The sequence below is a fragment of the Bos mutus genome, chromosome 13 (genome assembly GCF_027580195.1).
Source record: "Bos mutus isolate GX-2022 chromosome 13, NWIPB_WYAK_1.1, whole genome shotgun sequence".
Taxonomy (NCBI): domain Eukaryota; kingdom Metazoa; phylum Chordata; class Mammalia; order Artiodactyla; family Bovidae; genus Bos; species Bos mutus.
This window is the reverse complement of record NC_091629.1, coordinates 64,034,286-64,060,615: the sequence shown is the minus strand read 5'-3', so window position 1 is coordinate 64,060,615 and position 26,330 is coordinate 64,034,286. Positions and strand designations below refer to the sequence as shown.

The window sequence follows — 26,330 nt, the reverse complement described above, 5'->3', positions numbered from 1 at the left end:
GGTTCCAGCCCTGGGTCAGGAAGAGCCGCTGGTGGAGAAAATGGCAACCCACTCCAGTATTCTTGTCTGAAAAATTCCATGGACAGAGGAGCCTGTCTGGCTACAGTCCATGGGGTTGCAAAAAGTCAGATGTGGTTGAGCATGCACGCACAGTCTAGTGGGTGCAATAGCAGGTTTCTAAAACTATACTAACAAATACATATAGTTAAAGCTAAGTGTTCTGAAGGCAAGGAATCAGGCTCATTCCCACATGTGTCCATTTTTTGTCACCCAGAACGGTCTCAGGCTGGGTTTTTAGCTCTGGTCTATATCCAAGCACTTAACTAGTAGAGGAACATCAAACCATTTCAAAATCTAGGATTATTTAATATTTATTGTATATTAATGTGTATTATATGGCTTCCCAAGTGGTGCTAGTGGTAGAGAATCCTCCTGCCAATGCAGGAGATGCTAGAGGCTCAGGCTGGATCCCTGGGTTGGAAAAATCCTCTGGAGTAGGAAATTGCAACCCATACCAATATTCTTTTTTTTTTTTTCCTGCTTTTTATTTTTTTTTAATTTTATTTTATTTTTTAACTTTACAATATTTTATTGGTTTTGCCATATATCAACATGAATCCACCACAGGTATACACGTGTTCCCCATCCTGAACCCTCCTCCCTCCCCGTACCATCCCTCTGGGTCATCCCAGTGCACCAGCCCCAAGCATCCAGTATTGTGCATTGAACCTGGACTGGCGACTCGTTTCATATATGATATTATACATGTTTCAATGCCATTCTCCCAAATCATCCAACCCTCTCCCTCTCCCACAGAGTCCAAAAGACTGTTCTATACATCAGTGTCTCTTTTGCTGTCTCGTATACAGGGTTATTGTTACCATCTTTCTAAATTCCATATATATGCATTAGTGTACTGTATTGGTGTTTTTCTTTCTGGCTTACTTCACTCTGTATAATAATGCCAGTATTCTTGCCTGGGAAATCCCTTGGACAGAGGAGCCTGGTGGGCTACAGTCAATGGGGTTGCAAAGAGCTGGACATGAATGAAAGCACACACAGACACCCACGTGCACAGTGCATTTTAATATATTATGTGTTTATTATGTTAATTATCAGCATAATTAATATAATTGACTTGCGACCCCATGGACTGCAGCCTACCAGGCTCCTCTGTCCATGGGATTTTCCAGGCAAGAGTACTGGGTGGGGTACCATTGCCTTCTCCCTATTAACATAATTGACTATTACAGTGTATAATATATTATACTTAATATATATTAATTAAATGTAGAAAATAATTTTTCTATTTATATATTGTTAATTAAATTACATTCTCTGATTTAAACACCTATCAAAGAGAAGGACCAGAATATCTCAAATGAAAAACTGAAGATTAGAATATTAAGAAAGTTTTCACAATCTTAAAAAATGGGGTTTAAAAAAATCAATAATTTTATGTTTTTAGCAGCTCTTGTCCAGTGTTAGATGAGTCTATAGAGGGAAAGATGGCCTTTAAACTACCAAGCCTTCCTGCTGTGTCCTCAGACAAAAGAATTCTCTTAGAATTTCACATTGCCTAAAATTAAGAAATCATATATTTATTAACATTTCTTCTCAGATTTGTGCAGTGTCTAGCAGGGAACTGAAACTGAATTGAGGGTATTGAATTTACTGGATCCAATGCCTTTTTAAAAAAAGTTGTCACCATTATCTTACTTCTGAGAATGTATGCCCATGAGATTCTGCAGAACTGATGATGGGTTGAATTCATTATTATTATTATTTTATGAAAACTTGTATGCAGTTTTGAGCAGAGAGATAGTAGTATGCTGGCCAGTATTTAAACTCTCTCTCCTGGTTGAGGAGGGGTAAAAGTCCTTATGGATAGCATTTGCCAGCTTTTCTAGTGTGAATACTCTCATCATAATAAATATCCAGATACCAAGGTGGTATCGCTGATCACTGATCACAGAATTGAGAAGCAGTACATACTACATGCTCTTGTCAGCTGGTGCAAGCTGTCTCTGCCTGCGTAGGGTATATCCATGCAGTAGTTTTTGGCTTTGTCACGTGCACAGGCAAATCTAAGAATGAAAGAATCAGGCTCTATAGTGTGACACTCTGTCTCCAACTTTTTAACCTCTCCTGATATATGGGATGCTGGGTTGCAGTGTAACTATAACCAAAGTTGAACAAACTGTAATCACTGTTTACTGCATTCTATCTTCTATTTTCTTCTAATTCATTTGAAACAATAGATGATTTAGCAATGGCTACCCATTACTTATTTAACACATAAGTAACTGTTTCTCTGTGTCAGACACTAATGCTTTACAAACACTGCTTCAATTCTTCATCATAATCACGCTGGGAGGTTGGTGCTGGGTTTCATCATTTATTACTTGGCAGTGGTAGTACTTGTCTTCCCAACCTCAGACATGCTTCTCAAAGGAGACTGTGTATAGACACAGATCAGTGAGTTTAGTCAGTTGCTGTTCAGTCCCTCTTTGAGACCCCATGGACTATAGCACGCCAGGCTTCCCTGTCCTTCACCATCTCCCAGAGTTTGTTCAAACTCATGCCCATTGAATTAATGATGCCATTCAACCATCTCATCCTCTGTCTCCCCCTTCTCCCACCCTCAATCTTTCCCAGCATCAGGGTGTTTTCCAATGAGTCAGTTCTTCTCATCAGGTGGCCAGAGTATTGGAGCTTCAGCATTAGTCCTTCCAATGAATATTCAGGGTTGATTTCCTTTAGGATTGACGGGTTTGGAGAGGGTCAAAATAACAATGGTTATAATCTGTATTTTAAACACTTAGATATATTAAAGTGTTTATTTTAGATGCTGTATGTTTTATTTTTTATTCTCTTAAAGTACTATGACTAAAAGTTCTTTGTGTGTTTCATATATTTAAAAAAAATCTTCCGTAAGACTGTGGCTTTTCTTCTTTTCCAGATTTTTTTCCCCTCATCATGTTATATCTAAATTATTAGAATTTTGCTTTCTCTAGATCATTTTTGTCTCAGGGCAAAATTAACTTTGGAAATTGTTCATCAAGACCTATCATACTTTTTCTGACCAAGTCTTTAATTTCATCTTCTGGTTGCTGTGAGTTGAGTAACAATCCAATGGGGGCATTGGCTGCCTTGACAGCCTCAACAGCCTCTTTACTGAATCCCCAAGTCATCTCTCCTGCCCTCCAATGTCCCCATCTTCAGTGAACTTAGAATCAAGTCCACAAACTTTATCATGCCCAATAAGCATGTGGTCTAATGGTTAGATGTTTGAGTTTCATGCTCCGTCCCTCTCCTTATTTGCTGTGTGACCCTGGAAACAATTCTTAGTCTCTCCCTACCTCAGTTTGTTTATCTTTAAAATGGGAAAATAGGAGACTTACCCAGTGGTCCAGGGGTTAAGACTCCCCCTTCCAATACAGGGGATGTGGGTTCAATCCCTGCTTGGGGCACTAAGATCCCACATGCCTCATGGCCAAAAACTATAAAACAGAAGTAATATTGTAACAAACTCAATAAAGACTTTAAAAATGGTACACATCAAAAAAAAAAATCTTTAAAGAAAATGAATTTAAAAATAAAATGGAAAATAGTAGTAGCTACATCATAGAGGCTTATTATTAATGAACCTTTGTTGATTTACAATATCGTGTTAGTTTCAAGTGTACAGCAAAGTGATTCAGTTATATATCAATATATTGATATGTATATATTCAAATTCTTTTCTGTTATGGCTTATTACAAGGTGTTGAATATAGTTCTCTGTGTTATACAGTAAATCCTTGTTGTTTGTCTGTTTTACATATAGTAGTATGTATCTGTTAATCCCATATACCTAATTTATCCCTCTCCCCACTGTCCCCTTTGGTAACCACATCATACAGTTTTTATAAGGATCAAGTGAATGGATGCATAGAAAGGGCTTAACACAGTTCCTCGTATATAGAAAACCCTGCATAAATCACAGCTTCTCTCCTCTTCTCTGTCTGCTTCCCCCTCATCACTCTTCTCTGTCTGCTTCCCCCTCATCACACTCTCCTTTCAGTTCATGTTAGCTGAAGGATCTTTTTCTCTTGGGGGGCTGTGCTGGGTCTTCGTGACAGCGTGCAGGCTTCTCTAGTTGTGGTGCACAGGCTTAGTGTACTGCATGTGCGGTCTTAATTCCCCGACTAGGGATTGAATCTGTGACCCTTGTGCCCTGCATTGGAAGGCAGATTCTTAACCATTGGACCATCAGGGAAGTCCCTTTAGCTGAAAGATATTTGCACCTGTTCTCTCTACCACCTGAAAAGTTCTTTCTCCATTCTTCACATAATTTATTCCCATGCATTCTTTAGGTCTGTGTTTAACTGTCAATCTTCCCTGGTGGCTCAGAAGGTAAAACATCTGCCTACAATGCGGGAGACCAGGGTTCAATCCCTGGGTCAGGAAGATCTCCTGGAGAAGGAAATGGCAACCCACTCCAATATTCTTGCCTGGAAAATCCCATGGACAGAGGAGCCTGGTAGGCTACAGTCCATGGGGTCACAAAGAGTCAGACACAACTGAGTGACTTCACTTTCACTTTAACTGTGACTTCGGAGATGAGCTGTGCTTGACTGCCAGTCTAATTCAGACTCCTGGGGTAGTCTCTCATCACAGAACTTACCTTCCTTTGAGAGCCCTGCCACAGTTTATTCTTCTGTGCCTGTTGATGTGATGTCAGGAGACAGGGTGATGAAGGTGGGCACGTTACCTGCTGCACTGTTCTCAAAACCCAGTCTAAGCTTGGAACAGCACTCTACAGTTTGTCTCATCACAGCAGACAGCTTGGTTGTCCAATTGATTCAGCCCTTAGCCAATATCAGCAGCAGTTTTGTGGCCGCACCATGTGGCGATCTTAGTTCCCCGACCAGGGATTGAGCCTGTGTCCCTCGCAGTGGAAGCATGGAGTCTTAACCACTGGACCATGAGGAGCAGTTTTGAAGCCGCTGTTTGCAGAGGCAGTATTGACGCCTCTTCCCTGCCAGTGGCATGACCTAGCACTTGCCTGCTGTTGGTACTTGATCCCAGCCCCCATTTTTCTTCAAAAATGCTGTTTTACCCCTAAGCTACACAGAATGAAATTTTGGAATGAATAAAAATATTGATTTCTTTTAAAAAGTGCAGTCCTAGTAGCAGCTTCATTCCTGCCTTGTTTTTAGCTGCCCTTTCTTGTGATCCTTCTCTCTCTCACTCTTTTTATTTAAGTAACTTTTCAGTTCAGTTCAGTCACTCAGTCATGTCCGACTCTTTGCAACCCCATGGACTATAGCATGCCAGGCCTCCCTGTCCATCATCAACTCCTGGAGCCTACTCAAACTCATGTCCATTGAGTCGGTGATGCCATCCAACCATCTCATCCTCTGTCCCCCACTTCTGTCCTCAGTCTTTCCCAGCATCAGAGTCTTTTCCAGTGAGTTGGTTCTTCGCATCAAGTGGCCAAAGTATTGGAGTTTCAGCTTCAGCATCAGTCCTTCCAATGAATATTCATTGAAGTCTTCTTCAACACCACAGTTCAAAAGCATCAATTCTTTGGCACTCAGCTTTCTTTATATTCCATTCTCATATCCATACATGACTACTGGAAAAACCACAGTTTTGACTAGACAGACCTTTGTCACAAAGTAATGTCTATGCTTTTTAATATGCTGTCTAGGTTGGTCATAGCTTTTCTTCCAAGGAGCAAGCATCTTTTAATTTCATGGCTCCAGTCACCATCTGCAGTGATTTTGGAGCCCCAAAAGGTAAAGTCTGTCACTCTTTCCATTGTTTCCCCATCTATTTGCCATGAAGTGATGGGACCAGATGCCATGATCTTAGTTTTCTGAATGTTGAGCTTTAAGCCAACTTTTTCACTCTCCTCTTTCACTTTCATCAAGAAGCTCTTTAGTTCTTCTTCACTTTCTGCCATGGGGTGCTGTCATCTGCATGTCCGAGGTTATTGATATTTCTTCTGGCAATCTCGATTCCAGCTTGTGTTAGTTCCTAAAATAACATGAGTAGAGAAAATAAAGAAAATGAAGAGAAAAATAACTTTTTTTGCTTTCTCTTTCTCTTTGCAAGAGGAATACATGCTCACTGTGGAAAATTCCTCCCTACTGATTTGTTATATTGTACTTACATTTTCCCTGGAAGTGATCAAAACAGTTTTGGGGTAAAAGTTAGAGATAGAAATACATCACTATAAAGAAATAATAAAGTAAAAGGGGTATGTTACTTAAACATTTTTCTGTTATCAAAATTGCATTTCTTTAATTATATAGCATGCACAGTGAGGACAAAAAGTTTTGGTGACTGGCTTTAGCTGTGGGGAACTGCACAGAATGGCTGCTATTTGTGCTTTTTACAGAGAATGTGAGCCTTTCAGGAAGTGAACAGACTGCTCTTTGTGTTTACATCTTTTACCGATTTTGCACAAATAAATATAGTTTCCCCCAAACAGAACCCTGACAATTAACAGCAACAATGAAAAGAATTTCAACTGTGAGTGGAAATTTTAAAAAATACTAATTTGGAGGGAAAGTGATCATGGAGCCTAAGGAAACAGTAACGAATACATGAAGGTTTACGTGACTAGGGGATAAATTTGCTGGTCTGTTCTAATGACCAGATGGTTTCTTGGCATCCTCAACTCTGCCCTCCCCTCTGAGAGGCCAGCAGAGCTTTCCAGCTCTTAGTTAAAGTGTTTCTTACTTGGTAAGAGGACTAGTCCCCTAAGCTAGTCCCCAAATCTAAACTAGTCCCTAATGAGCTATGGAGAAATGGGAGGCTTCCAGGCCTGGTTTTACCAAATACACATGGATTAAGGCCTTCTTCTCATTTCATTAAAAATGAACCCTACCTAAAAATTCATTGCTCAAGACTTATGGACATGGCTGGGGTGTTGTAGGGGGAGATGAGGGTGGGAGGTATGGAGAGAGTAACATGGAAACATACATTACCATATGTAAAATACATAGGCAATGGGAATTTGCTATGTGACTCTGGGGAACTCAAACTGGGGTTTGGTAACAGCCTAGAGGGGTGGGATGAGGGGGAAATGGGAGGGAGGTTCAAGTGTGAAGGGACATGGGTAAACCTATGGCTGATTCATACTGATGTTTGATAGAAACCAATGCAATACTATAAAGCAATTATCCTTCAATTAAAAATAAATAGATAAGAATTTATTGTTCAAACCAACAGCTCTTATCCTCAGATATTATGACCCTCACTGTTTAAAAACTGTTAATGTGTCACTTCTTAGATGGCACTTCCTGGCCTTGAAATAATGCTGAATTTGCAGTCATCCTCAAGAGCCTGTATTATATGCTGTGTTCTTTATATTAACAAAGGAATTTGGGTTTTCACTTGAACACTTTTATCTACTAAGAGAGGTGAAGGAGTGTACTCTAAGACACAACACACTCTATTTTCTACATTGGTTTATTTTTTGGTAAAATAAGAGATACAATTGATGTAAGTAAGCATCTGAGTTTTAAAAGATGATTTTATGATTATTAAAATAATATCTTGCAAACAAGAGAAGTTTAAAAAATAAGTGTATTTTTCTCTCTTGAGTGTAATTTATCAAAATGATTCCTTACTCTGACTTCATTAAATATGATAATTTCTAGGTCCATTCATGTTGCTGCAAATGGCGTTATTTCATTTTTTTTTAACTTATTTTTATGGCTGAGTAGTATTCTATTGTCATATGGTCTCACTTATATGTGAAATCTAATTTTAAAAAATGACGCAGGGCTTCCTTGGTGGCTCAGTGGTAAAGAATCTGCCTGCTAATTCAGGAGACATGGGATCAATCCTTCATCTGTAAAGATTCTACATGCCACGGAGCAACTAAGCCCATGCATCACAACTATCGAGCCTGTGCTCTAGAGTCCAGGAGCTGCAACTGTTGAGCCCACTACTGAAGCCTGCAAACCCTAGAGCCTGTGCTCTGCAACAAGAGAAGCCACTGCAGTGAGAAGCCCACTCACCACAACTAGAGAGTAGCCCCTGCCTGCCGCAACTAGAGGAAAGCCTGTGCGGCAACGAAGACCCAGCACGGCCAAAAATAACTAAATGAAATTATTTTTAAACGACAGAGATGAACTTATTACAGAACAGAAACAGACTCACAGATTTCGAAATCAGACTTATGGTTACCAAAGGGGAAACATGGCAGGAAGGGATAAATTAGGAAATTGAGATTTACATGTGCATACTACTATATATAAAATAGATAACTAAAAAGGACCTACTGTAATAGCACAGGGAACTCTATTCAATATTTTGTAATAACTTATATGGCAAAGAATCTGAAAAAGAGGAGCCTGGCAGACCATAGTCCATGGGGTCACAAGAGTCGGACACGAATGAGGACTCAGTCAATCACCATAAGTTCAGTTCAGTTCAGTGGCTCAGTCGTGTCTGACTCTTTGCGAACCCATGGACTGCAGCATGCCAGGCCTCCCTGTCCATCACCAACTCCCGGAGTTTACCCAAACTCACATCCATTGAGTCAGTGATGCCATCCAACCATCCCATCCTTTGTTATCCCCCGCTCCTCCTGCCCTCAATCTTTCCCAGCATCAGGGTCTTTTCAGATGAGTCAGCTCTTCATATCAGGTGGCCAAAGGACTGGAGGTTCAGCTTCAACATCAGTCCTTCCAATGAACACTCAGGACTGATCTGCTTTAAAATGGACTGGTTGGATCTCCTTGCGGTCCAAGGGACTCTCAAGAGTCTTCTCCAACACCACAGTTCAAAAGCATCAATTCTTCTGTGCTCAGCTTTCTTTATAGTCCAACTCTTACATCCATACATAATTACTGGAAAAACTATAGCCTTGACTAGATGGACTTTGGTAACAAAGTGATGTCTCTGCTTTTTAATATGCTGTCTAGGTTGGTCATAACTTTCCTTCCAAGGAGTAAGTGTCTTTTAATTTCATGGCTGCAATCACCATCTGCAGTGATTTTGGAGCCCCAAAAATTAAAGTTAGCCACTGTTTCCACTGTTTCCCCATCTATTTGCCATGAAATGATGGGACTGGATGACATGATCTTAGTTTTCTGAATGTTGAGCTTTAAGCCAACTTTTCACTCTCCTCTTTCACTTTCATCAAGAGGCTCTTTAGTTCTTCTTCACTTTCTGCCATAAGAGTGGTATCATCTGCATATCTGAGGTTGTTGATATTTCTCCCAGCAATCTTGATTCCAGCTTGTGCTTCTTCCAGCCCAGCGTTTCTCATGAGGTACTCTGCATATAAGCTAAATAAGCAGGGTAACAATATACAGCCTTGACGTACTCCCTTCCCAATTTGGAACCAGTCTGTTGTTCCATGTCCAGTTCTAACTGTTGCTTCCTGACATGAATACAGGTTTCTCAAGAGGCAGATCAGGTGGTCTGGTATCCCCATCTCTTTCAAAATTTTCCACAGTTTATTGTGATCCACACAGTCAAAGGCTTTGGCATAGTCAATAAAGCAGAAGAAGATGTTTTTCTGGAACTCTCTTGCTTTTTCGATGATCCAGCCGATGTTGGCAATTTGATCTCTGGTTCCTCTGCCTCTAAAACCAGCTTGAACATCTGGAAGTTCATGGTTCACGTATTGCTGAAGCCTGACTTAAAGAATTTTGAGCATTACTTTACTAGCGTGTGAGATGAGTGCAATTGTGTGGTAGTTTGAGCATTCTTTGGCATTACCTTTCTTTGAGATTGGAATGAAAATTTTCCAGTCCTGTGCCCACTGCGGAGTTTTCCAAATTTGCTGACATACTGAGTGCAGCACTTTCACAGCATCATCTTTTAGGATTTGAAACAGCTCAACTGGAATTCCATCACCTCCACTAGCTTTGTAGTGATGCTTCCTAAGGCCCACTTGACTTCACATTCCAGGATGTCTGGCTGTAGGTGAGTGATCACACCATCGTGATTATCTGGGTCATGAAGATCTTTTTTGTACAGTTCTGTGTATTGTTGCCACCTCTTCTTAATATCTTCTGCTTCTGTTAGGTCCATACCATTTCTGTCCTTTCTTGAGCCCATCTTTGCATGAAATGTTCCCTTGGTATCTCTAATTTTCTTGAAGAGATCTCTAGTCTTTCCCATTCTATTGTTTTCCTCTATTTCTTTGCATTGATTGCAGAGGAAGGCTTTCTTATCTCTCCTTGCTATTCTTTGGAATTCTGCATTCAAATGGGTATATCTTTCCTTTTCTCCTTTGTTTTTTACTTCTCTTCTTTTCACAGCTATTTGTAAGGCCTCCCCAGACAGCCATTTTGCCTTTTTGCATTTCTTTTTCTTGATGGTCTTGATCTCTGTCTCCTGTACAATGTCATGAACCTCAGTCCATAGTTCATCAGGCACTCTATCTATCAGTCTAGTCCCTTAAATCTATTTCTCACTTCCACTGTTTAATCATAAGGAATTTGATTTATATCATACCTGAATGGTCTAGTGGTTCCCACCCTTTCTTCAATTTAAGTCTGAATTTGGCAATAAGAAGTTTGTGATTTGAGCCACAGTCAGCTCCTGGTCTTGTTTTTGCTGACTGTATAGAGCTTCTCCATCTTTGGCTGCAAAGAATATAATCAATCTGATTTTGGTGTTGACCATCTGGTGATGTCCATGTGTAGCAACTTTTCTTGTGTTGTTGGAAGAGGGTGTTTGCTATGACCAGTGCATTTTCTTGGCAAAACTCTATTAGCCTTTGCCATGCTTCATTCTGTACTCCAAGGCCAAATTTGCCTGTTACTCCAGGCATTTCTTGACTTCCTACTTTTGCATTCCAGTCCCCTATAATGAAAAGGACATCTTTTTTGGGTGTTAGTTCTAAAAGGTATTGTAGGTCTTCATAGAACCATTCAACTTCAGCTTCTTCACCTTACTGGTCAATGCATAGACTTGGATTACCGTGATATTGAATGGTTTGCCTTGGAAACAAACAGAGATCCTTCTATCATTTTTCAGATTGCATCCAAGTACTGCATTTTGGACTCTTTTGTTGACTATGATGGCTACTCCATTTCTTCTGAGGGATTCTTGCCCACAGTAGTAGATAAAATGGTCATCTGAGTTAAATTCACCCATTCCAGTCCATCTTAGTTTGCTGATTCCTGGAATGTCGAGGTTCACTCTTGCCATCTCCTGTTTGACCACTTCCAATATGCCTTGATTCATGGACCTAAAATTTCAGATTCCTATGCAATATTGCTCTTTACAGCATTGGACCTTGCTTCTATCACCAGTCACATCCACAACTGGGTGTTGTTTTTGCTTTGGCTCCATCCCTTCATTCTTTCTCGAGTCATTTCTCCACAGATCTCCAGGAGCATATTGGGCACCTACCAACCTGGGGAGTTCATCTTTCAGTGTCCTATCTTTTTGCCTTTTCATAGTGTTCATGGTGTTCTCAAGGCAAGAATACTGAAGTGGTTTACTATTCCCTTCTCTAGTGGACCACATTCTGTCAGACCTCTCCACCATGACCCGTCCGTCTTGTGTGGCCTCACACGACATGGCTTAGTTTCATTGAGTTAGACAAGCTGTGGTCCGTGTGATCAGATTGGCTAGTTGTCTGTGATTGTGGTTTCAGTCTGTCTGCCCTCTTTCAGTGCCTACTGTGTTACTTGAGTTTCTCTTACCTTGAATGTGGGGTATCTCTTCACAGTTGCTCCAGCAAAGCACAGCCGCTGCTCCTTACCTTGCATGTAGGGTAGCTCCTCTCGGCTGTCGCCCCTGACCTTGGATGCAGGGTAGCTCAATCACCATATATGTATATATATATGAATCACTTTGCTATGCACGTGAAACTAACATAACATTATAAGTCAACTATATTCTAATAAAAAAAACGATTCTTACTCATGCTACTGTGACATCTTAAATACATCTTAAGTTTGATAAGGAAGTTTCTAAGGGTCATGAGTCCTAATACTTATGAATAATTCATACCAGAAGGAAGTAATATCTCAAAAATTTATTTTTTAAATTAATAAATGTACTCAATTCACACTTACAATTTTAAAATAATTGTATAGAAAGAAAACTGAAGTATGTTCTTTAAACAACTCCTACTTATAGTCATCAAGCCCTTTGTTAGTCATTAATCATAATAACTTATTTGTTTTAAAATGTTTTCACTTCTGCTCAGTACATTTCAACAAATTTTATTGCCTTTGTGTCTTTAACCTTTAGAGTTATTCCGTCTAATGACTCTCTTTAAATTTTATCTTATCAAGGAATGTGACAGCTCAGCATGTTGTTGGCTGAGTAAACTGTGTCAAGAGCTGAGAAATTCTTAGCAGTGAAAATGGTGCCTAAGTGGTTAAATGTTTGGAAAATAATGTTCTGTTTCTTTCATAGATAAGTCCTATCATCAGCAGTAAGTTCTGAGATCTGAGATTCCTTCATAATCACAACCTTAATACCCATGTGTGTATGGAGAGACACACATATTCACTTTCTCTCTCTCTCTCTCTCTCTCTCACACACACACACACACTTTTGTGATGCTGACAGGAACACCCTATTCATTCAGATGACTGACCTGTTGATCAGCCACAGCTTCATGGTCACAAATGAGATACTTGTCTAAACAATCATACTGACTAGTTCAAAAATTTTGGGGGAAAGAACAGCTTAAAAATCTTGAGTTCAGAATGTTACCTGCCGGGGTCCAGCCCCGGCTGATCCAGGGTATTCAAAGCGGGGACGGCATCGGCGACTTATCTAAATATTAATTAGAGATATAAAGAGTAATAGAATGAGGATAGCTCAGGAGGAAAATTCAGTGGAGAAAAGAGGCTGAGTAGCTTGGTTTACGCGGGAGACCAATAAAACTTCAAGACAAGAAGTTTGCACCACTTACGTAGGCCGCAGGTGTCCTTCCGTTCTTCCGAAGGAGAGGAGACACTGAGGCCTCCCCGGTCAGATCTTAGAAGCCCAGGCATAATTAGTAAGCATGGCGGGTTCCACGCTCCAGATGGAGACTGAGCCAGAGTTTGAGAGAGAGAGAGACATGGGGAGACCAGTCTTTCAAGAAACTGATCTCAATTCTTTATTTTCCAGGGTCTGTTTTTATACACTGAGGTGTTATACAAAAGTCATGTGGGGACAGCAGTCTTGACTTTTATTAAATTCAGGTGCTTCATACAAATGTATACAGAGGTCTTAGGGGTGTTACATCATCTTCTGGCCAGGGGGCCTGCTGACAATTTATGACCCTCTCCTTGTGACAGCAGTCAGTCAACACTTATTTCTCCAGGGGTGATTATTCTTAAAACAGACACCACCCAAATAAAGTTACATTCCTATAGGGTGAGGGTGTAGTGGGTTTTAGTTAAGGAAAGAATTTACTTGGCCTGAGGTCTAACGTGATTTATATCAAAGGTTAATACTTATTTCTTCTATATATTCATTAATGTGTGTAAGGGCAGGGGATGTGGAGACTTAGCAGTAAACATTGGCTCAACAAATGAAAAACCCTTCACTAATACAATTTCTAATCAGCCCACTATACTTATACTAATAGTTTTCTAACTTCTCTAAAGAACCTGTTTTTAGAAGGTTTAAAGCATTTCGTGCCTCTCACGGTTGGGAGGCTGTGAGCAATCACATGTGGCCGGACAAGCCTGTCAGGCAGGCTAGAGAACCTTCAGAGGAGTTTGTAGGTTAAAACACTCTTGTCACGCCCAGGAATTATTATTAACTGGAGCTCTAAGTTAACTCCTTCTCTGAAAGAGGTGGTGGGGGACAGCCCCCTGTAAAGTCAGAGGTGTAGGTGAGAGCACAAAGTAGTAAAGTAGGCAGGCTCTGGTTATGGGGGTAGATGCTCGAGAATTTCCAGGGGGTCTCCTGAGGCTCGATCCCGCCTTTGCGTATGTCGAGCCTCCTTCCTCATGACCTTTGCCATGGGCGGAGTGCCTCACGCTGGCCCCCAACAGTTACCCTTCACTAAAACTCTCTCATGCTCAAAAAAAGACCCTCTTAGCACCAAACTCTAAACCTGGAGATCTGGGTTGTAGTCATTCCTGTAGGCTTCTTATAAAGTGATGAGACTGAACCATTGAACTTTTGAGTCATTTGATTTTATGATATGTGTATGGCTTATAATTAGCACTTGATGTATTGCCTCTAGAAAGTGATAAAGTTAAGAGATTGTCAATTGGGGTCAGACAAGTCTGGGTATGAATTCCAGCTCTGCTCATTCCTAACTGTGTATTTGAATTCAGGTGTCTTTTTCTCTCTTAGACTCCAGTTTCCATATTTATCCACTGGGATAGTAATCCCTATTTCTCAACTTTTTCCTGAGGATTAAATGAGTCAATGTGTGAAAGTGTTTACTTAGCTCAGTAATCAGTAATGGGTATTATTTTGAAACGGTAAGAATGACTTAGGATCCATACCTCAGGAAATGCAAAGACATAAAGAGCATTCTCTGCTTCTACATTTTTTGGCACTGTGCTATCCATTGCTATCTTGAAGTTCTATGTGTGACACAGACCTCAAATAAGAGATCACTCGTATTTCATTTTCAAGTTTAAATAAAAATTTCACTTTAAATAAAAATTTAAGAATTTTATGTTTAAATAAATTTTGAAATTTAAAATGTTTAAATTTTAAACAAATTGAAGGAAAAGTTAAATTTTATTTAAAATTTAAAAATTTAAATAAAGCATTTAAAAGTTAAATTTTATTTAAAATTTAAAAATTTAAATAAAGCATTTAAAATTTAAATTTATTTCTAAATTTATTTGACTGCACCAAATATAAATAAGGTAATATTTATTTATTTATTTTATAATATTTATTCTTTTATTTGTTTATTGGAGAAGGAAATGGCAACCCACTCCAGTATTCATGCCTGGAAAATCCCATGGATGGAGGAGCCTGGTGGGCTACACCCCCTGGGGTCACAAAGAGTCAGACACAATTGAGCCAGTAACACACACAGTCACTTATTTATTGGGTTGCAGCCTGTGGGCCCTTCCGTCTTCCTTGCAGCTGAGCCTGACCTTTTGGTTGCAGCCTGTAGATCTAGTTCCCTGACCAGGGATCAAACCCAAGCCCCTGCATTCAGAGCATGGAATCTTAGCCACTGGATCACCAGGGAAATCCCTGTAAGTTTAAATAAAATTGAATGAAAAGTTACATTTTAATAAAAATTTAAAATTTAAATAAATCAATTTGTTGCAGGTAATGAAGACAGGCACATCCATACGACCAATTTGCAACAAATAAGAACTGTGACATGTGAAGCGAAGCAAAATGAAGAAAACCCGACTCGCCCACAGCCAGCCAACAGGACCCACTTGTCGCGGCCACTAGGAGGCGCCACAGGGAACTCCTCTCCTGAGCTGGAGGGACCCCAGGATCCCACCTTTGAGTGGGGAATCCTGAGAACGCTGTCCCAGCAGGACGTGCGTGCAGAGATCTTCCTCGGGAGCTTTCCGCTGTGGGCTGACACCATAGAAATGGTGCGGGTGGCCGGACACCCCAGGGTGTACAAGTCAGGTTGGGTGTACGCGGTCTACATCTTCAGTTACATTTCTCTTCTTCGAATGATATTCACTCCCCGGAACCCGCTTCTGAATTCCTTTGCCATCCTTCTCCAGGATCTACCTTTTATCTTTGTTAGACTGAGTTTAATCATAGGCCTGGGAACAATCACACCCGTATTGGGTCTTTTTAAAAATGTGCTGGTGACTCTGTCTTATGTTTACTTCAATTTCTTAACAAGATTCAGGATGTTCTCTACCTTTGAGAGATCTTTTTAAAGAGAAAATGTCCTATAGTCAAACCTCTTTTTTATGCACATGCATATATTTGTGATCTTTTTGGGGGGCAGGCATACGTTACTTTGTGCTCTAGGAAGAAATGAAGAAATAGATGCTAGAGAAAAAACTATTTTTAAAAACTATAACATGTCAATTTTTTAAATGTATGCAAATGGTGCTAAATGTAAGCAAAGTTGTAGTCTAATAAGTTGGTTCCCCTCGATTTGTAGAAAATGTCAGTAGTTAATTTTGTTACGTATTCTGCATTTTTTCTAAAAGTACCCTTCAGTAAAGCATCTTAAAAAATGAGAACATAAAAAAAAAAAAAAATGAGAACATGTCTTCCTGCTAAGTTAGTCCAAGAATGAGATTTTTTTACTGTTGACAGAAAGGGCATTACAAGAATTTGTTAAAATTAATTTTAGGAAATAAGCCTGTTATTATTAAATAAGTTTAGATTCTATCAATACTTTTAACAAATGGACCCTGAGGGATAGGATGGGGAGGGAGGTGGAAGGGGAATTCAGGACTGGGGACACATGCACACCCATGGCTGATTCATGTATTTAAAAAAAAAAATTGAATTGTTTAAGAGTCTCCTTCAGACATGTAATTATGTTCTTTATTCCACTGTGGCAAGAGATTTTTATGTAGTCAGTTGATTTCAGCAGAGAAAGCAATTTAATTTCACAGACATTTGACTCAATCTAATGTAATGAAGTTAAGGTAAGATATAGATAAACTTTTATAACAGGAAGCCATTAATTGAAGAGGGAAATTTCAAAGTAAAAGAATATTTATTTGTGGAATTTGATACCATCATGAAAGCAAGGTGCAAGCCCTGTTTAAAGTTAGAAGTTCAACTTACAAATATAACAGCAAGTGCATTAGTGTTTTTTGTGATAATATATAATAGTTATCTTGACATTAAATAATTAAATATGGAATTATGTGATTTGATTTCATATGTTGGGATACCCTCAGATATACATAGCAGGGGCTCTCCACTCTATATAAATTTACCGATGCTACAGAGATTTCTGAGAGTCTTACATGTGCAGAGTAATGTTTTACACAGGCAGTCTCTTCAGTGATCTTCGGTAACAAATAGCTTAAAGAATGAATAACTGATTTTACTGCCGTTCCAACTCTCCACCAAATCCTCCAGTCTCACTCTCCCCCTAGGCTTTATGGTTTTTCCTTATACTTAAGATAAGGTCTATTCACAGTTGCTAAAAGCTTAACTTCTGGTTTTATGACTTGGGGCAAACATCCAAAAGTGAGTATATTACTGGTACTTTAATAAGGTTAGTAGTGTTAGTTGCTCAGTCCTGTGTGACTCTTTGCAATGTAGTCTGCCATGAACTGTAGTCTGCCAGGCTCCTCTTTCCATGGGATTCTCCAGGCAAGAATACTGGAGTGGATTGCCATTCCCTTCTCCAGGGGATTTTCCCAACACAGGTCTCCTGCACTGCAGGCAGATTCTTTACTGTTTGAGCTACAAATAAGGTTAAATAGTACTTTATAGGTCTGAGAGGATTAACTAGATAGGGAGTGTTTTCATTGTATTGTCTGGCTAACTATAATAACTGATAAATGCTAAGACTTTTAATTGGATCAAATCCCTACAGAGAAACAGGTAGCTTAATGCATTGTTTTAATTTTCCTATTTTTTTCTTTTCTGTGTCTTTGCTTACTCTCTGGGAATAATAATTTAAACCATACACTTGTGAAAAATAATATGTGAAATCTTCAGGTTACCTCAGACTATAATTTTTCATCAAATAGTGTTATGTTTAGAAGTGAGTAATCTACTGAATATAGAGATTAAAGTTGATGTAAGCGGACTTCCCTGGTGGTCCTGTGGCTAAGACTCCATGCTCCCACCTGCAGGCTACTAGATTCAATCCCCAGTCAGGGAGCTAGATCCTGCATGCTGCAACTAAAGACCTGGCAGAGCCAAATAAATAAATGTTTTTTGAAAAAGGTTAAAATTTTAAAGGACTTAAACTTGATGTAGGTATTAATTCATCAGACATCAAAGTGTCCCTCTTATGAGTTCTTTCAGAACCCTAACTATAGCACTTTTAAAGACTTTCATTGGGTGTTTGCTTTTCTGAGTTCCTCATTAATCTTTAAATTCCTTAAAGAAAGGCCTGAGCATATCTTGTTTAACAATGCATTTTATCTTCCTCTGTCAATCCCATAGAAACTTATAATGCTTATAACTCTAAAACCAGATTGTCATACAAATAATTTATTTCAATTTATACCTGATTATTTTTTATTAAGAAGAATATATAACTATGTGCTGCTGCTAAGTCGCTTCAGTCATGTCCGACTCTGTGCGACCCCATAGACGGCAGCCCACCAGGCTCCCCCGTCCCTGGGATTCTCCAGGCAAGAACACTGGAGTGGGTTGCCATGTCCTTCTCCAATGCATGAAAGTGAAAAGTGAAAGTGAAGTCGCTCAGTCGTGTCCGACTCTTAGCGACCCCATGGACTGCAGCCCACCAGACTCCTCTGTCCATTGTATTTTCCAGGCAAGAGTACTGGAGTGGGGTGCCATTGCCTTCTCTGATATAACTATGTAGTTGATTGTAATATTCCTAAATATGAAAATATTTTATGTACATTTATATTTACCTTTGTATTGGAATTTATACAGTGAACAACGCTCAGATAATTTGGGAAGTATTACTTATTGGAGTTTAGAATGCATTTTGCACGTAATATTTGAACATGAATGTGCCTGATATTTTGGAGAGTCACAACACTGTATAAATAATGAAGGCATGTACAAAAGACTCCATGTAGCAGGAAAATTACAGAGTACCTAATGTAATTTAATAGTTTTAAGGGTATGCGCGTGTTTATAAACTTTGTCTATGGTATTTAACAGGCATTGCAGCAAATTATGCTAATAAAGCATTGGTTGTTATACACTCTGTGATTAAAAGTTATGCTATTAAAATTACATTGCAATTCTCATTGTTTCTAATGGTTTTTTTTTAAGACCGTGCAGCTTTTGTGTCCTTATAAAAAGTTATAAACGTTACATATAGGTTAAAAGAAAATGGATGGAGAAAAATATACCATGCTAACACTAATCATGGTATATTTTTCTCCATCCAAGGGAGGCTTTACAAATAGCTGTGAAAAGAAGAAAAGTGAAAAGCAAAGGAGAAAGGGAAAGATATAAACATCTGAATGCAGAGTTCCAAAGAATAGCAAGAAGAGATAAGAAAAACTTCAGTGATCAATGCAAAGAAATAGAGGAAAACAACAGAATGGGAAAGACTGAGATCTCTTCAAGAAAATCATAGCTACCAAAGGAACATTTCATGCAAAGATGGGCTCGATAAAGGACAGAAATGGTATGGATCTAACAGAAGTAGAAGATATTAAGACGAGATGGCAAGAATACACAGAAGAACTGTACAAAAAAGATCTTCATGACCCAGATAATCACGATGGTGTGATCACTGACCTAGAGCCAGACATCCTGGAATGTGAAGTCAGGTGGGCCTTAGAAAGCATCACTACGAACAAAGCTAGTGGAGGTGATAGAATTCCAGTTGAGCTATTCCAAATCCTGAAAGATGATGCTGTGAAAGTGCTGCACTCAATATGCCAGCAAATTTGGAAAACTCCACAGTGGCCACAGGACTGGAAAAGGTCAGTTTTCATTCCAATCCCAAAGAAAGGCAATGCCAAAGAATGCTCAAACTACCACACAGTTGCACTCATCTCGCATGCTAGTAAAGTAATGGTCAAAATTCTCCAAGCCAGGCTTCAGCAATATGTGAACCGTGAACTTCCTGATGTTCAAGCTGGTTTTCAAAAAGGCAGAGGAACCAGAGATCAAATTGCCAACATCCACTGGATCATGGAAAAAGCAAGAGAGTTCCAGAAAAACATCTATTTCTGCTTTACTGACTATGCCAAAGCCTTTGACTGTGTGGATCACAATAGACTGTGGAAAATTCTGAAAGAGATGGGCATACCAGACCACCTGATCTGCCTCTTGAGAAATCTGTATGCAGGTCAGGAAGCAACAGTTAGAACTGGACATGGAACAACAGACTGGTTCCAAATAGGAAAAGGAGTATGTTAAGGCTGTATATTGTCACCCTGTTTATTTAACTTATATGCAGAGTACATCATGAGAAACGCTGGGCTGGAAGAAGCACAAGCTGGAATCAAGATTGCCGGGAAAAATATCAATAAACTCAGATATGCAGATGACACCATCCTTATGGCAGAAAGTGAAGAGGAACTAAAAAGCCTCTTGATGAAAGTGAAAATGGAAAGTGAAAAAGTTGACTTAAAGGTCAACATTCAGAAAACGAAGATCATGGCATCCGGTCCCACCACTTCATGGGAAATAGATGGGGAAACAGTGGAAACCGTGTCAGACTTTATTTTTCTGGGCTCCAAAATCACTGCAGATGGTGACTGCAGCCATGAAATTAAAAGACACTCTTTGGAAGGAAAGTTATGACCAACCTAGATAGCATATTCAAAAGCAGAGACATTACTTTGCCAACAAAGGTTGGTCTAGTCAAGGCTATGGTTTTTCCTGTGGTCAGGTATGGATGTGAGAGTTGGACTGTGAAGAAGGCTGAGCGCCGAACAATTGATGCTTTTGAACTGTGGTGTTGGAGAAGACTCTTGAGAGTCCGTTGGACTTCAAGGAGATCCAACCAGTCCATTGTGAAGGAGATCAGCCCTGGGATTTCTTTGGAAGAAATGGTGCTGAAGCTGAAATCCAGTACTTTGGCCATCTCACGAGAAGAGTTGACTCATTGGAAAAGACTCTGATGCTGGGAGGGATTGGGGGCAGGAGGAGAAGGGGACGACAGAGGATGAGATGGCTGGATGGCATCACTGACTCGATGGACATGAGTCTCAGTGAACTCTGGGAGTTGGGATGGACAGGGAGGCCTGGCGTGCTGTGATTCATGGGGTCGCAAAGAGTCAGACACGACTGAGTGACTGATCTGATCTGAACACTAATCAAAAGAAAGCAGCACTAACATTCACTTCAGACAGAACAGACTTCAAAGTAAGGAAAATTTTTCAAGAAAGGGATTATTACATAATAATAAAGGAGTCAATTCTCTCAGGAGAATTAGTGTGTTATGTGCCTAATGACAGAGCCACATAAGGCAAAAACTGATAGAACCACAGAAAGAAATAGATGAAGCTACTATCATAGTTGGAAACTTCAACACCAATCTCTCAGAAATGGACAGTTCCAGCAGATAGAAAATCAGTAAAGACAGAGTTGAATTCAATGACACTAATCAATTAATTGAATATCATTGACTTCTAAGGTCTACTTCATCTGACCACAGCAGAATACACATTCTCTCAAGCTCACAAGAAACATTTACCAAGATAAGCCATATTCTGGGGCATAACACACACTTCAACAAATTTAAAAGAATAAAAACAATATAAAGTCTTTTCTCATAAGGGAATTAAGTTAGAAATCAATAACAGACAGGTAATAGAAAAATTCCCAATTACATGGAGATTATGCAGCACATTTCCAAATAACACATGGGTCAAAGAAGAAGTCTCACCAGAAATTAAAATATATTTTGGAGTAAATAAAATGAAAACAAACCTTATCCAAATGTATGGGGTTGGCAATGGCACCCCACTCCAGTGCTCTTGCCTGGAGAATCCCATGCACAGAGGAGCCTGGAAGGCTGCAGTCCGTGGGGGTCACTGAGGGTCGGACACGACTGAGCGACTTCACTTTCACTTTCACTTTATAGTAAAATAAGTTTCCACCTTGGGAAGCTAGAAAAAGAAGAACAATCAAAAGTCAAAAAGGGGAAGAAAAGAAATAATAAGAATTACAGCAGAAATCAATGAAATTGAAACAAAATCAATAGAGAAAAACCAATAAAACCAAAACCTATGCATGTGTGGGAACAGGGGAGGAGATGGGAAGTCTTTGTAATTTCCGCTCAATTTTGTTGTAAACCTAAAATTGCTCAAACAAAAAAATGTCTTCCTAAAAAAGTAGTAGTGTTGTTGTTGTTCAGTCACTAAGTCGTGTTCAACTCTTTGCGACCCCATGGACTGCAAAATGCCAGACTCCTCTATACTCCAGTATGTCCTGGAATTTGCTCAAATTCATATCCATTGAGTTGGTGATACTATCTAACCATCTCATCCTCTGCCGCCCCCTCCTCCTTTTGTCTTCAATCTTTCTCAGCATCAGTGTCTTTTCCAGTGAATTGTCTTTTTACATCAGGTGGCCAAAGTATTGGAGCTTCAGCATCAGTCCTTCAATAAATATTCAAGGTTGATATCCTTTAGGATTGACTGGTTTGATCTTGCTGTCCAAGGGAGTCTCAAGAGTCTTCTCCAGCATAATAATTTGAAAGCAAAAAAAAATAGTGTAGTCTTAAATACATCAAACTTTTAAAATATGTTTTGGGGATAATATTTTCCAAAGTAATATTTGCTTTTAAACTGGCATTTATACATACACAAATCTTAATATTTAGGATGTGCCTATGAGAGTCCCTTGGACTTCAAGGAAATCCAACCAGCCCATTCTAAAGGAGATCAGTCCTGGGTGTTCTTTGCAAGGAATGGTGCTGAAGCTGAAACTCCAATACTTTGGCCACCTCATGCAAAAAGTTGACTCATTGGAAAAGACTCTGATGCTGGGAGGGATTGGGGGCAGGAGGAGAAGGGGACGACAGAGGATGAGATGGCTGGATGGTATCACCGACTCGGTGGACATGAGTTTGGGTGAACTCCGGGAGTTGGTGATGGATAGGGAGGCCTGGCGTGCTGCGATTCATGGGGTCGCAAAGAGTCGGGCACAACTGAGTGACTGAACTAACTGATTATCAATAAAAATCTCATAATTTCTTTTGCTTTGAAATTGGAATATTAATGGACTTTTTTTAAGGAAAGTCTTCTTTTTCTACAATGTATTTCTTTATTTTTCTTCTTAAAGATGTAGGTTCCTTAGAAAATAGGTTTTCCAGAATATTTTATTACATAAACTAAAAAATTACCTTTTAAATTGCTTACAATTATAGATAATATTACATATTTGGTGTAGTTTGAAGAAGATACCCTCTGCTTTTGTGTCTTGATTTCCATCTCTAAAATCTGGATCATTTACAGATCATAAAAATACATTTTTTGCCTTATTCTTAGTTTTTTTCAAATATAAAATGGGTCAAACAAGCCTTTAAATATTAATTTATTATAAATATATTATTATATTATAACATTATTAATATAAACATTATTTATTATTAATTTATTATAATTGGAGCTGCAAATTACAATATTGTGGTGGGTTTTGCCATACATTGACATGAATCAGCCATGGGTGTACATGTGTCCCCCATCCCGAACCCCACTCCTGTCTCCCTCCCCATTCCATCCCTCTGGGTTGTCTCAGTACACCATCTTTGAGTGCCCTGTTTCATGCGTCGAACTTAGTCTGGTCATCTATTTCACATATGGTAATATAATGTTTCAATGCTATTCTCTCAAATCATCCCACTCTTACCTTCTCTCACAGAATCCAAAAGTCTGTTCTTTATATCTGTGTCTTTTTTGCTGTCTTGCATATCAGTTCAGTTCAATTCAGTTCAGTTGCTCAGTCGTGTCTGACTCTTTGTGACCCCATGAACCACAGCATGCCAGGCCTCCCTGCCCATCACCAACTCCCAGAGTCCACCCAAACCCATTTCCATGAAGTCTGTGACACCATCCAGCCATCTCATCCTCTGTTGTCCCCTTATCCTCCTGCCCTCAATCTTTCCCAGCATCAGGGTCTTATCAAATGAGTCAGCTCTTCACATCAGGTGGCCAAAGTACTGGAGTTTCAGCTTCAACATCAGTCCTTCCAATGAACACCCAGGACTGATCTCTTTTAGGATGTACTGGTTGGATCTCCTTGCAGTCCAAGGGACTCTCAAGAGTCTTCTCCAACACCACACTTCAAAAGCATCAATTCTTCGGCACTCAGCCTTCTTTGTAGTCCAACTCTCACATCCGTACATGACCACTGGAAAAACCATAGCCTTGACTAGATGGACCTTTGTTGGCAAACTAATGTCTCTGCTTTTTAATATGCTGTCTAGGTTGGTCATAACTTTCCTTCCAAGGAGCAAGTGTCTTTTAATTTCATGGCTACAATCACCATCTGCAGTGATTTTGGAGCCCAAAAAATAAAGTCAGTGACTGTGTCCACTGTTTCCCCATCTATTTGCCATGAAGTGATGGGACTGGTCTTGCATATAAGGTTGTCATTACCATCTTTCTAAATTCCATATATATACATTAATATACTGTATTAGTGTTTTTCTTTCTGACTTTGTATAATAGGCTCCAATTTCATCCACCTCATTAGAACTGACTCAAATGTATTCTTTTTAATAGCTGAGTAATAGTCCATTGTGTATATGTACCACAGCTTTCTTATCCATTCGTCTGCTGATGAACATCTAGGTTGCTTCCATGTCCTAGCTATTGTAAACAGTGTTGCAATGAACATTGGGGTACAGGTGTCTCTTTCAATTCTGGTTTCCTCAGTATGTATGCCCAGCAGTGGGATTGCTGGGTCATATAGCAGTTCTATTTCCAGTTTTTTTTAAAGGAATCTCCTCACTGTTCTCCATAGTGACTGTACCAGTTTGCATCCCCACCTACAGTTTAAGAGGGTTCCCTTTCCTCCACAACCCCTCCAGCATTTATTGTTCGTAGACTTTCTGATAGCAGCCATTCTGACCGGCGCGAGATGGTACCTCATTGTGTTTTTGATGTGCATTTCTCTGATAATGAGTAAAGTTGAGCATCTTTTCATGTGTTTGTCTGTCATCTGTATTTCTTCTTAGGAGAAATGTCTGTTTAGTTTTTTCACCCGTTTTTTGATTGGGTCATTTATTATTCTGATATTGAGCATGAGCTGCTTGTATATTTTTGAGATTAATTCTTTGTCAGTTGCTTCATTGGTTATTATTTTCTCTCATTCTGAAGGCTGTCTTTTCACCTCACTTGTAGTTTCCTTTGTTGTGCAAAAGCTTTTAAGTTTATTTAGGTCCCATTTGTTTAGTTTTGCTTTTATTTCCATTACTCTGGAGGGTTGGTCACAGAGGATCTTGCTGTGATTTATGTCAGAGAGTGTTCTGCCTATGTTTTCCTCTAGGAGTTTTATAGTTTCTGGTCTTACATTTGGATCTTTAATCCATTTTGAGTTTATTTTTGTGTATGGTATTAGAAAGTGTTCTAGTTTCATTCTTTTACAGGTGGTTAACCAGTTTTCCCAGAACCACTTGTTAAAGAGATTACCTTTTCTCCATTGCATATTTTTACCTCCTTTGTCAAAGATAAGGTGTCCTTAGGTGCATGGATTTATCTCTGAGCTTTCTATTTTGTTCCATTGATCTATATTTCTGTCTTTGTGACAGTGCCATACTGTCTTGATGACTGTAGCTTTGTAGCATAGTCTGAAGCCAGGCACGTTGACTCCTCCAGTTTCATTCTTTCTCAAGATTGCTTTGGCTATTCGAGATTTTTTGTATTTCCATACAAATTGTGAAATTATTTGTTCTAGTTCTGTGAAAAATACCATTGGTAGCTTGATAGGGATTGCATTTAATCTATAGATTGTTTTGGGTAGTATACTCATTTTCACTATATTGATTCTTCTAATCCATGAACATGGTGTATTTCTTCATCTATTTGTGTCATCTTTGATTTCTTTCATCAGTGTTTTATAGTTTTCTATGTATAGGTCTTTTGTTTCTTTAGGTAAATTTATTCCTAAGTATTTTATTCTTTTCTTCACAATGGTGAATGGGATTGTTTCCTTAATTTCTCTTTCTGTTTTCTCATTGTTAGTGTATAGGAATGCAAGGGATTTCTGTGTACTAATTTTATATCCTGCAACTTTACTATATTCACTGATTAGCTCTAGTAATTTTCTGGTGTGTCTTTAGGGTTTTCTATGTAGAGGATCTTGTCATCTGCAAACAGTGAGAGTTTTACTTCTTCTTCTCCAATCTGGATTCCTTTTATTTCTTGCTCTTCTCTGATTGCTATGGCTAAAACTTCTAAAACTATGTTGAAAGTAGTGATGAGATTGGGCACCCTTGACTTGTTTCTGACTTTAGGGGAAATGTTTTCAACTTTTCACCTTTGAAGATAATGTTTGCTGTGGGTTTATCCAGAGAAGGCGATGGCACCCCACTCCAGTACTCTTGCCTAGAAAATCCCATGGACGGAGGAGCCTGGTAGGCTGCAGTCCATGGGGTCCCGAAGAGTTGGACATGACTGAGAGACTTCACTTTCACTTTTCACTTTCATGCATTGGAGAAGGAAATGGCAACCCACTCCAGTGTTCTTGCCTGGAGAATCCCAGGGATGGGGGAGCCTGGTGGGCTGCCGTCTATGGGGCTGCACAGAAGTGGACACGACTGAAGCGACTTAGCAGTAGCAACAGCAATGGATTTATCATATATGGCTTTTATT

General features: G+C 39.3%; 1 protein-coding gene across 1 annotated transcript in view; it reads left to right on the top strand.

The window, feature by feature from the left end:
• The window catches only part of TMEM236 (transmembrane protein 236), a 41,304-nt gene extending 22,540 nt beyond the window's left edge, over positions 1 to 18,764 (top strand). The window contains exon 4 of the mRNA XM_005891937.3: positions 15,226 to 18,764. Within this exon, the coding sequence (XP_005891999.1) occupies positions 15,226 to 15,806 (581 nt within the window). The 3' untranslated portion in view covers positions 15,807 to 18,764. The remainder of the gene's footprint in view (positions 1 to 15,225) is intronic.
• Positions 18,765 to 26,330: the final 7,566 nt, after the last annotated feature.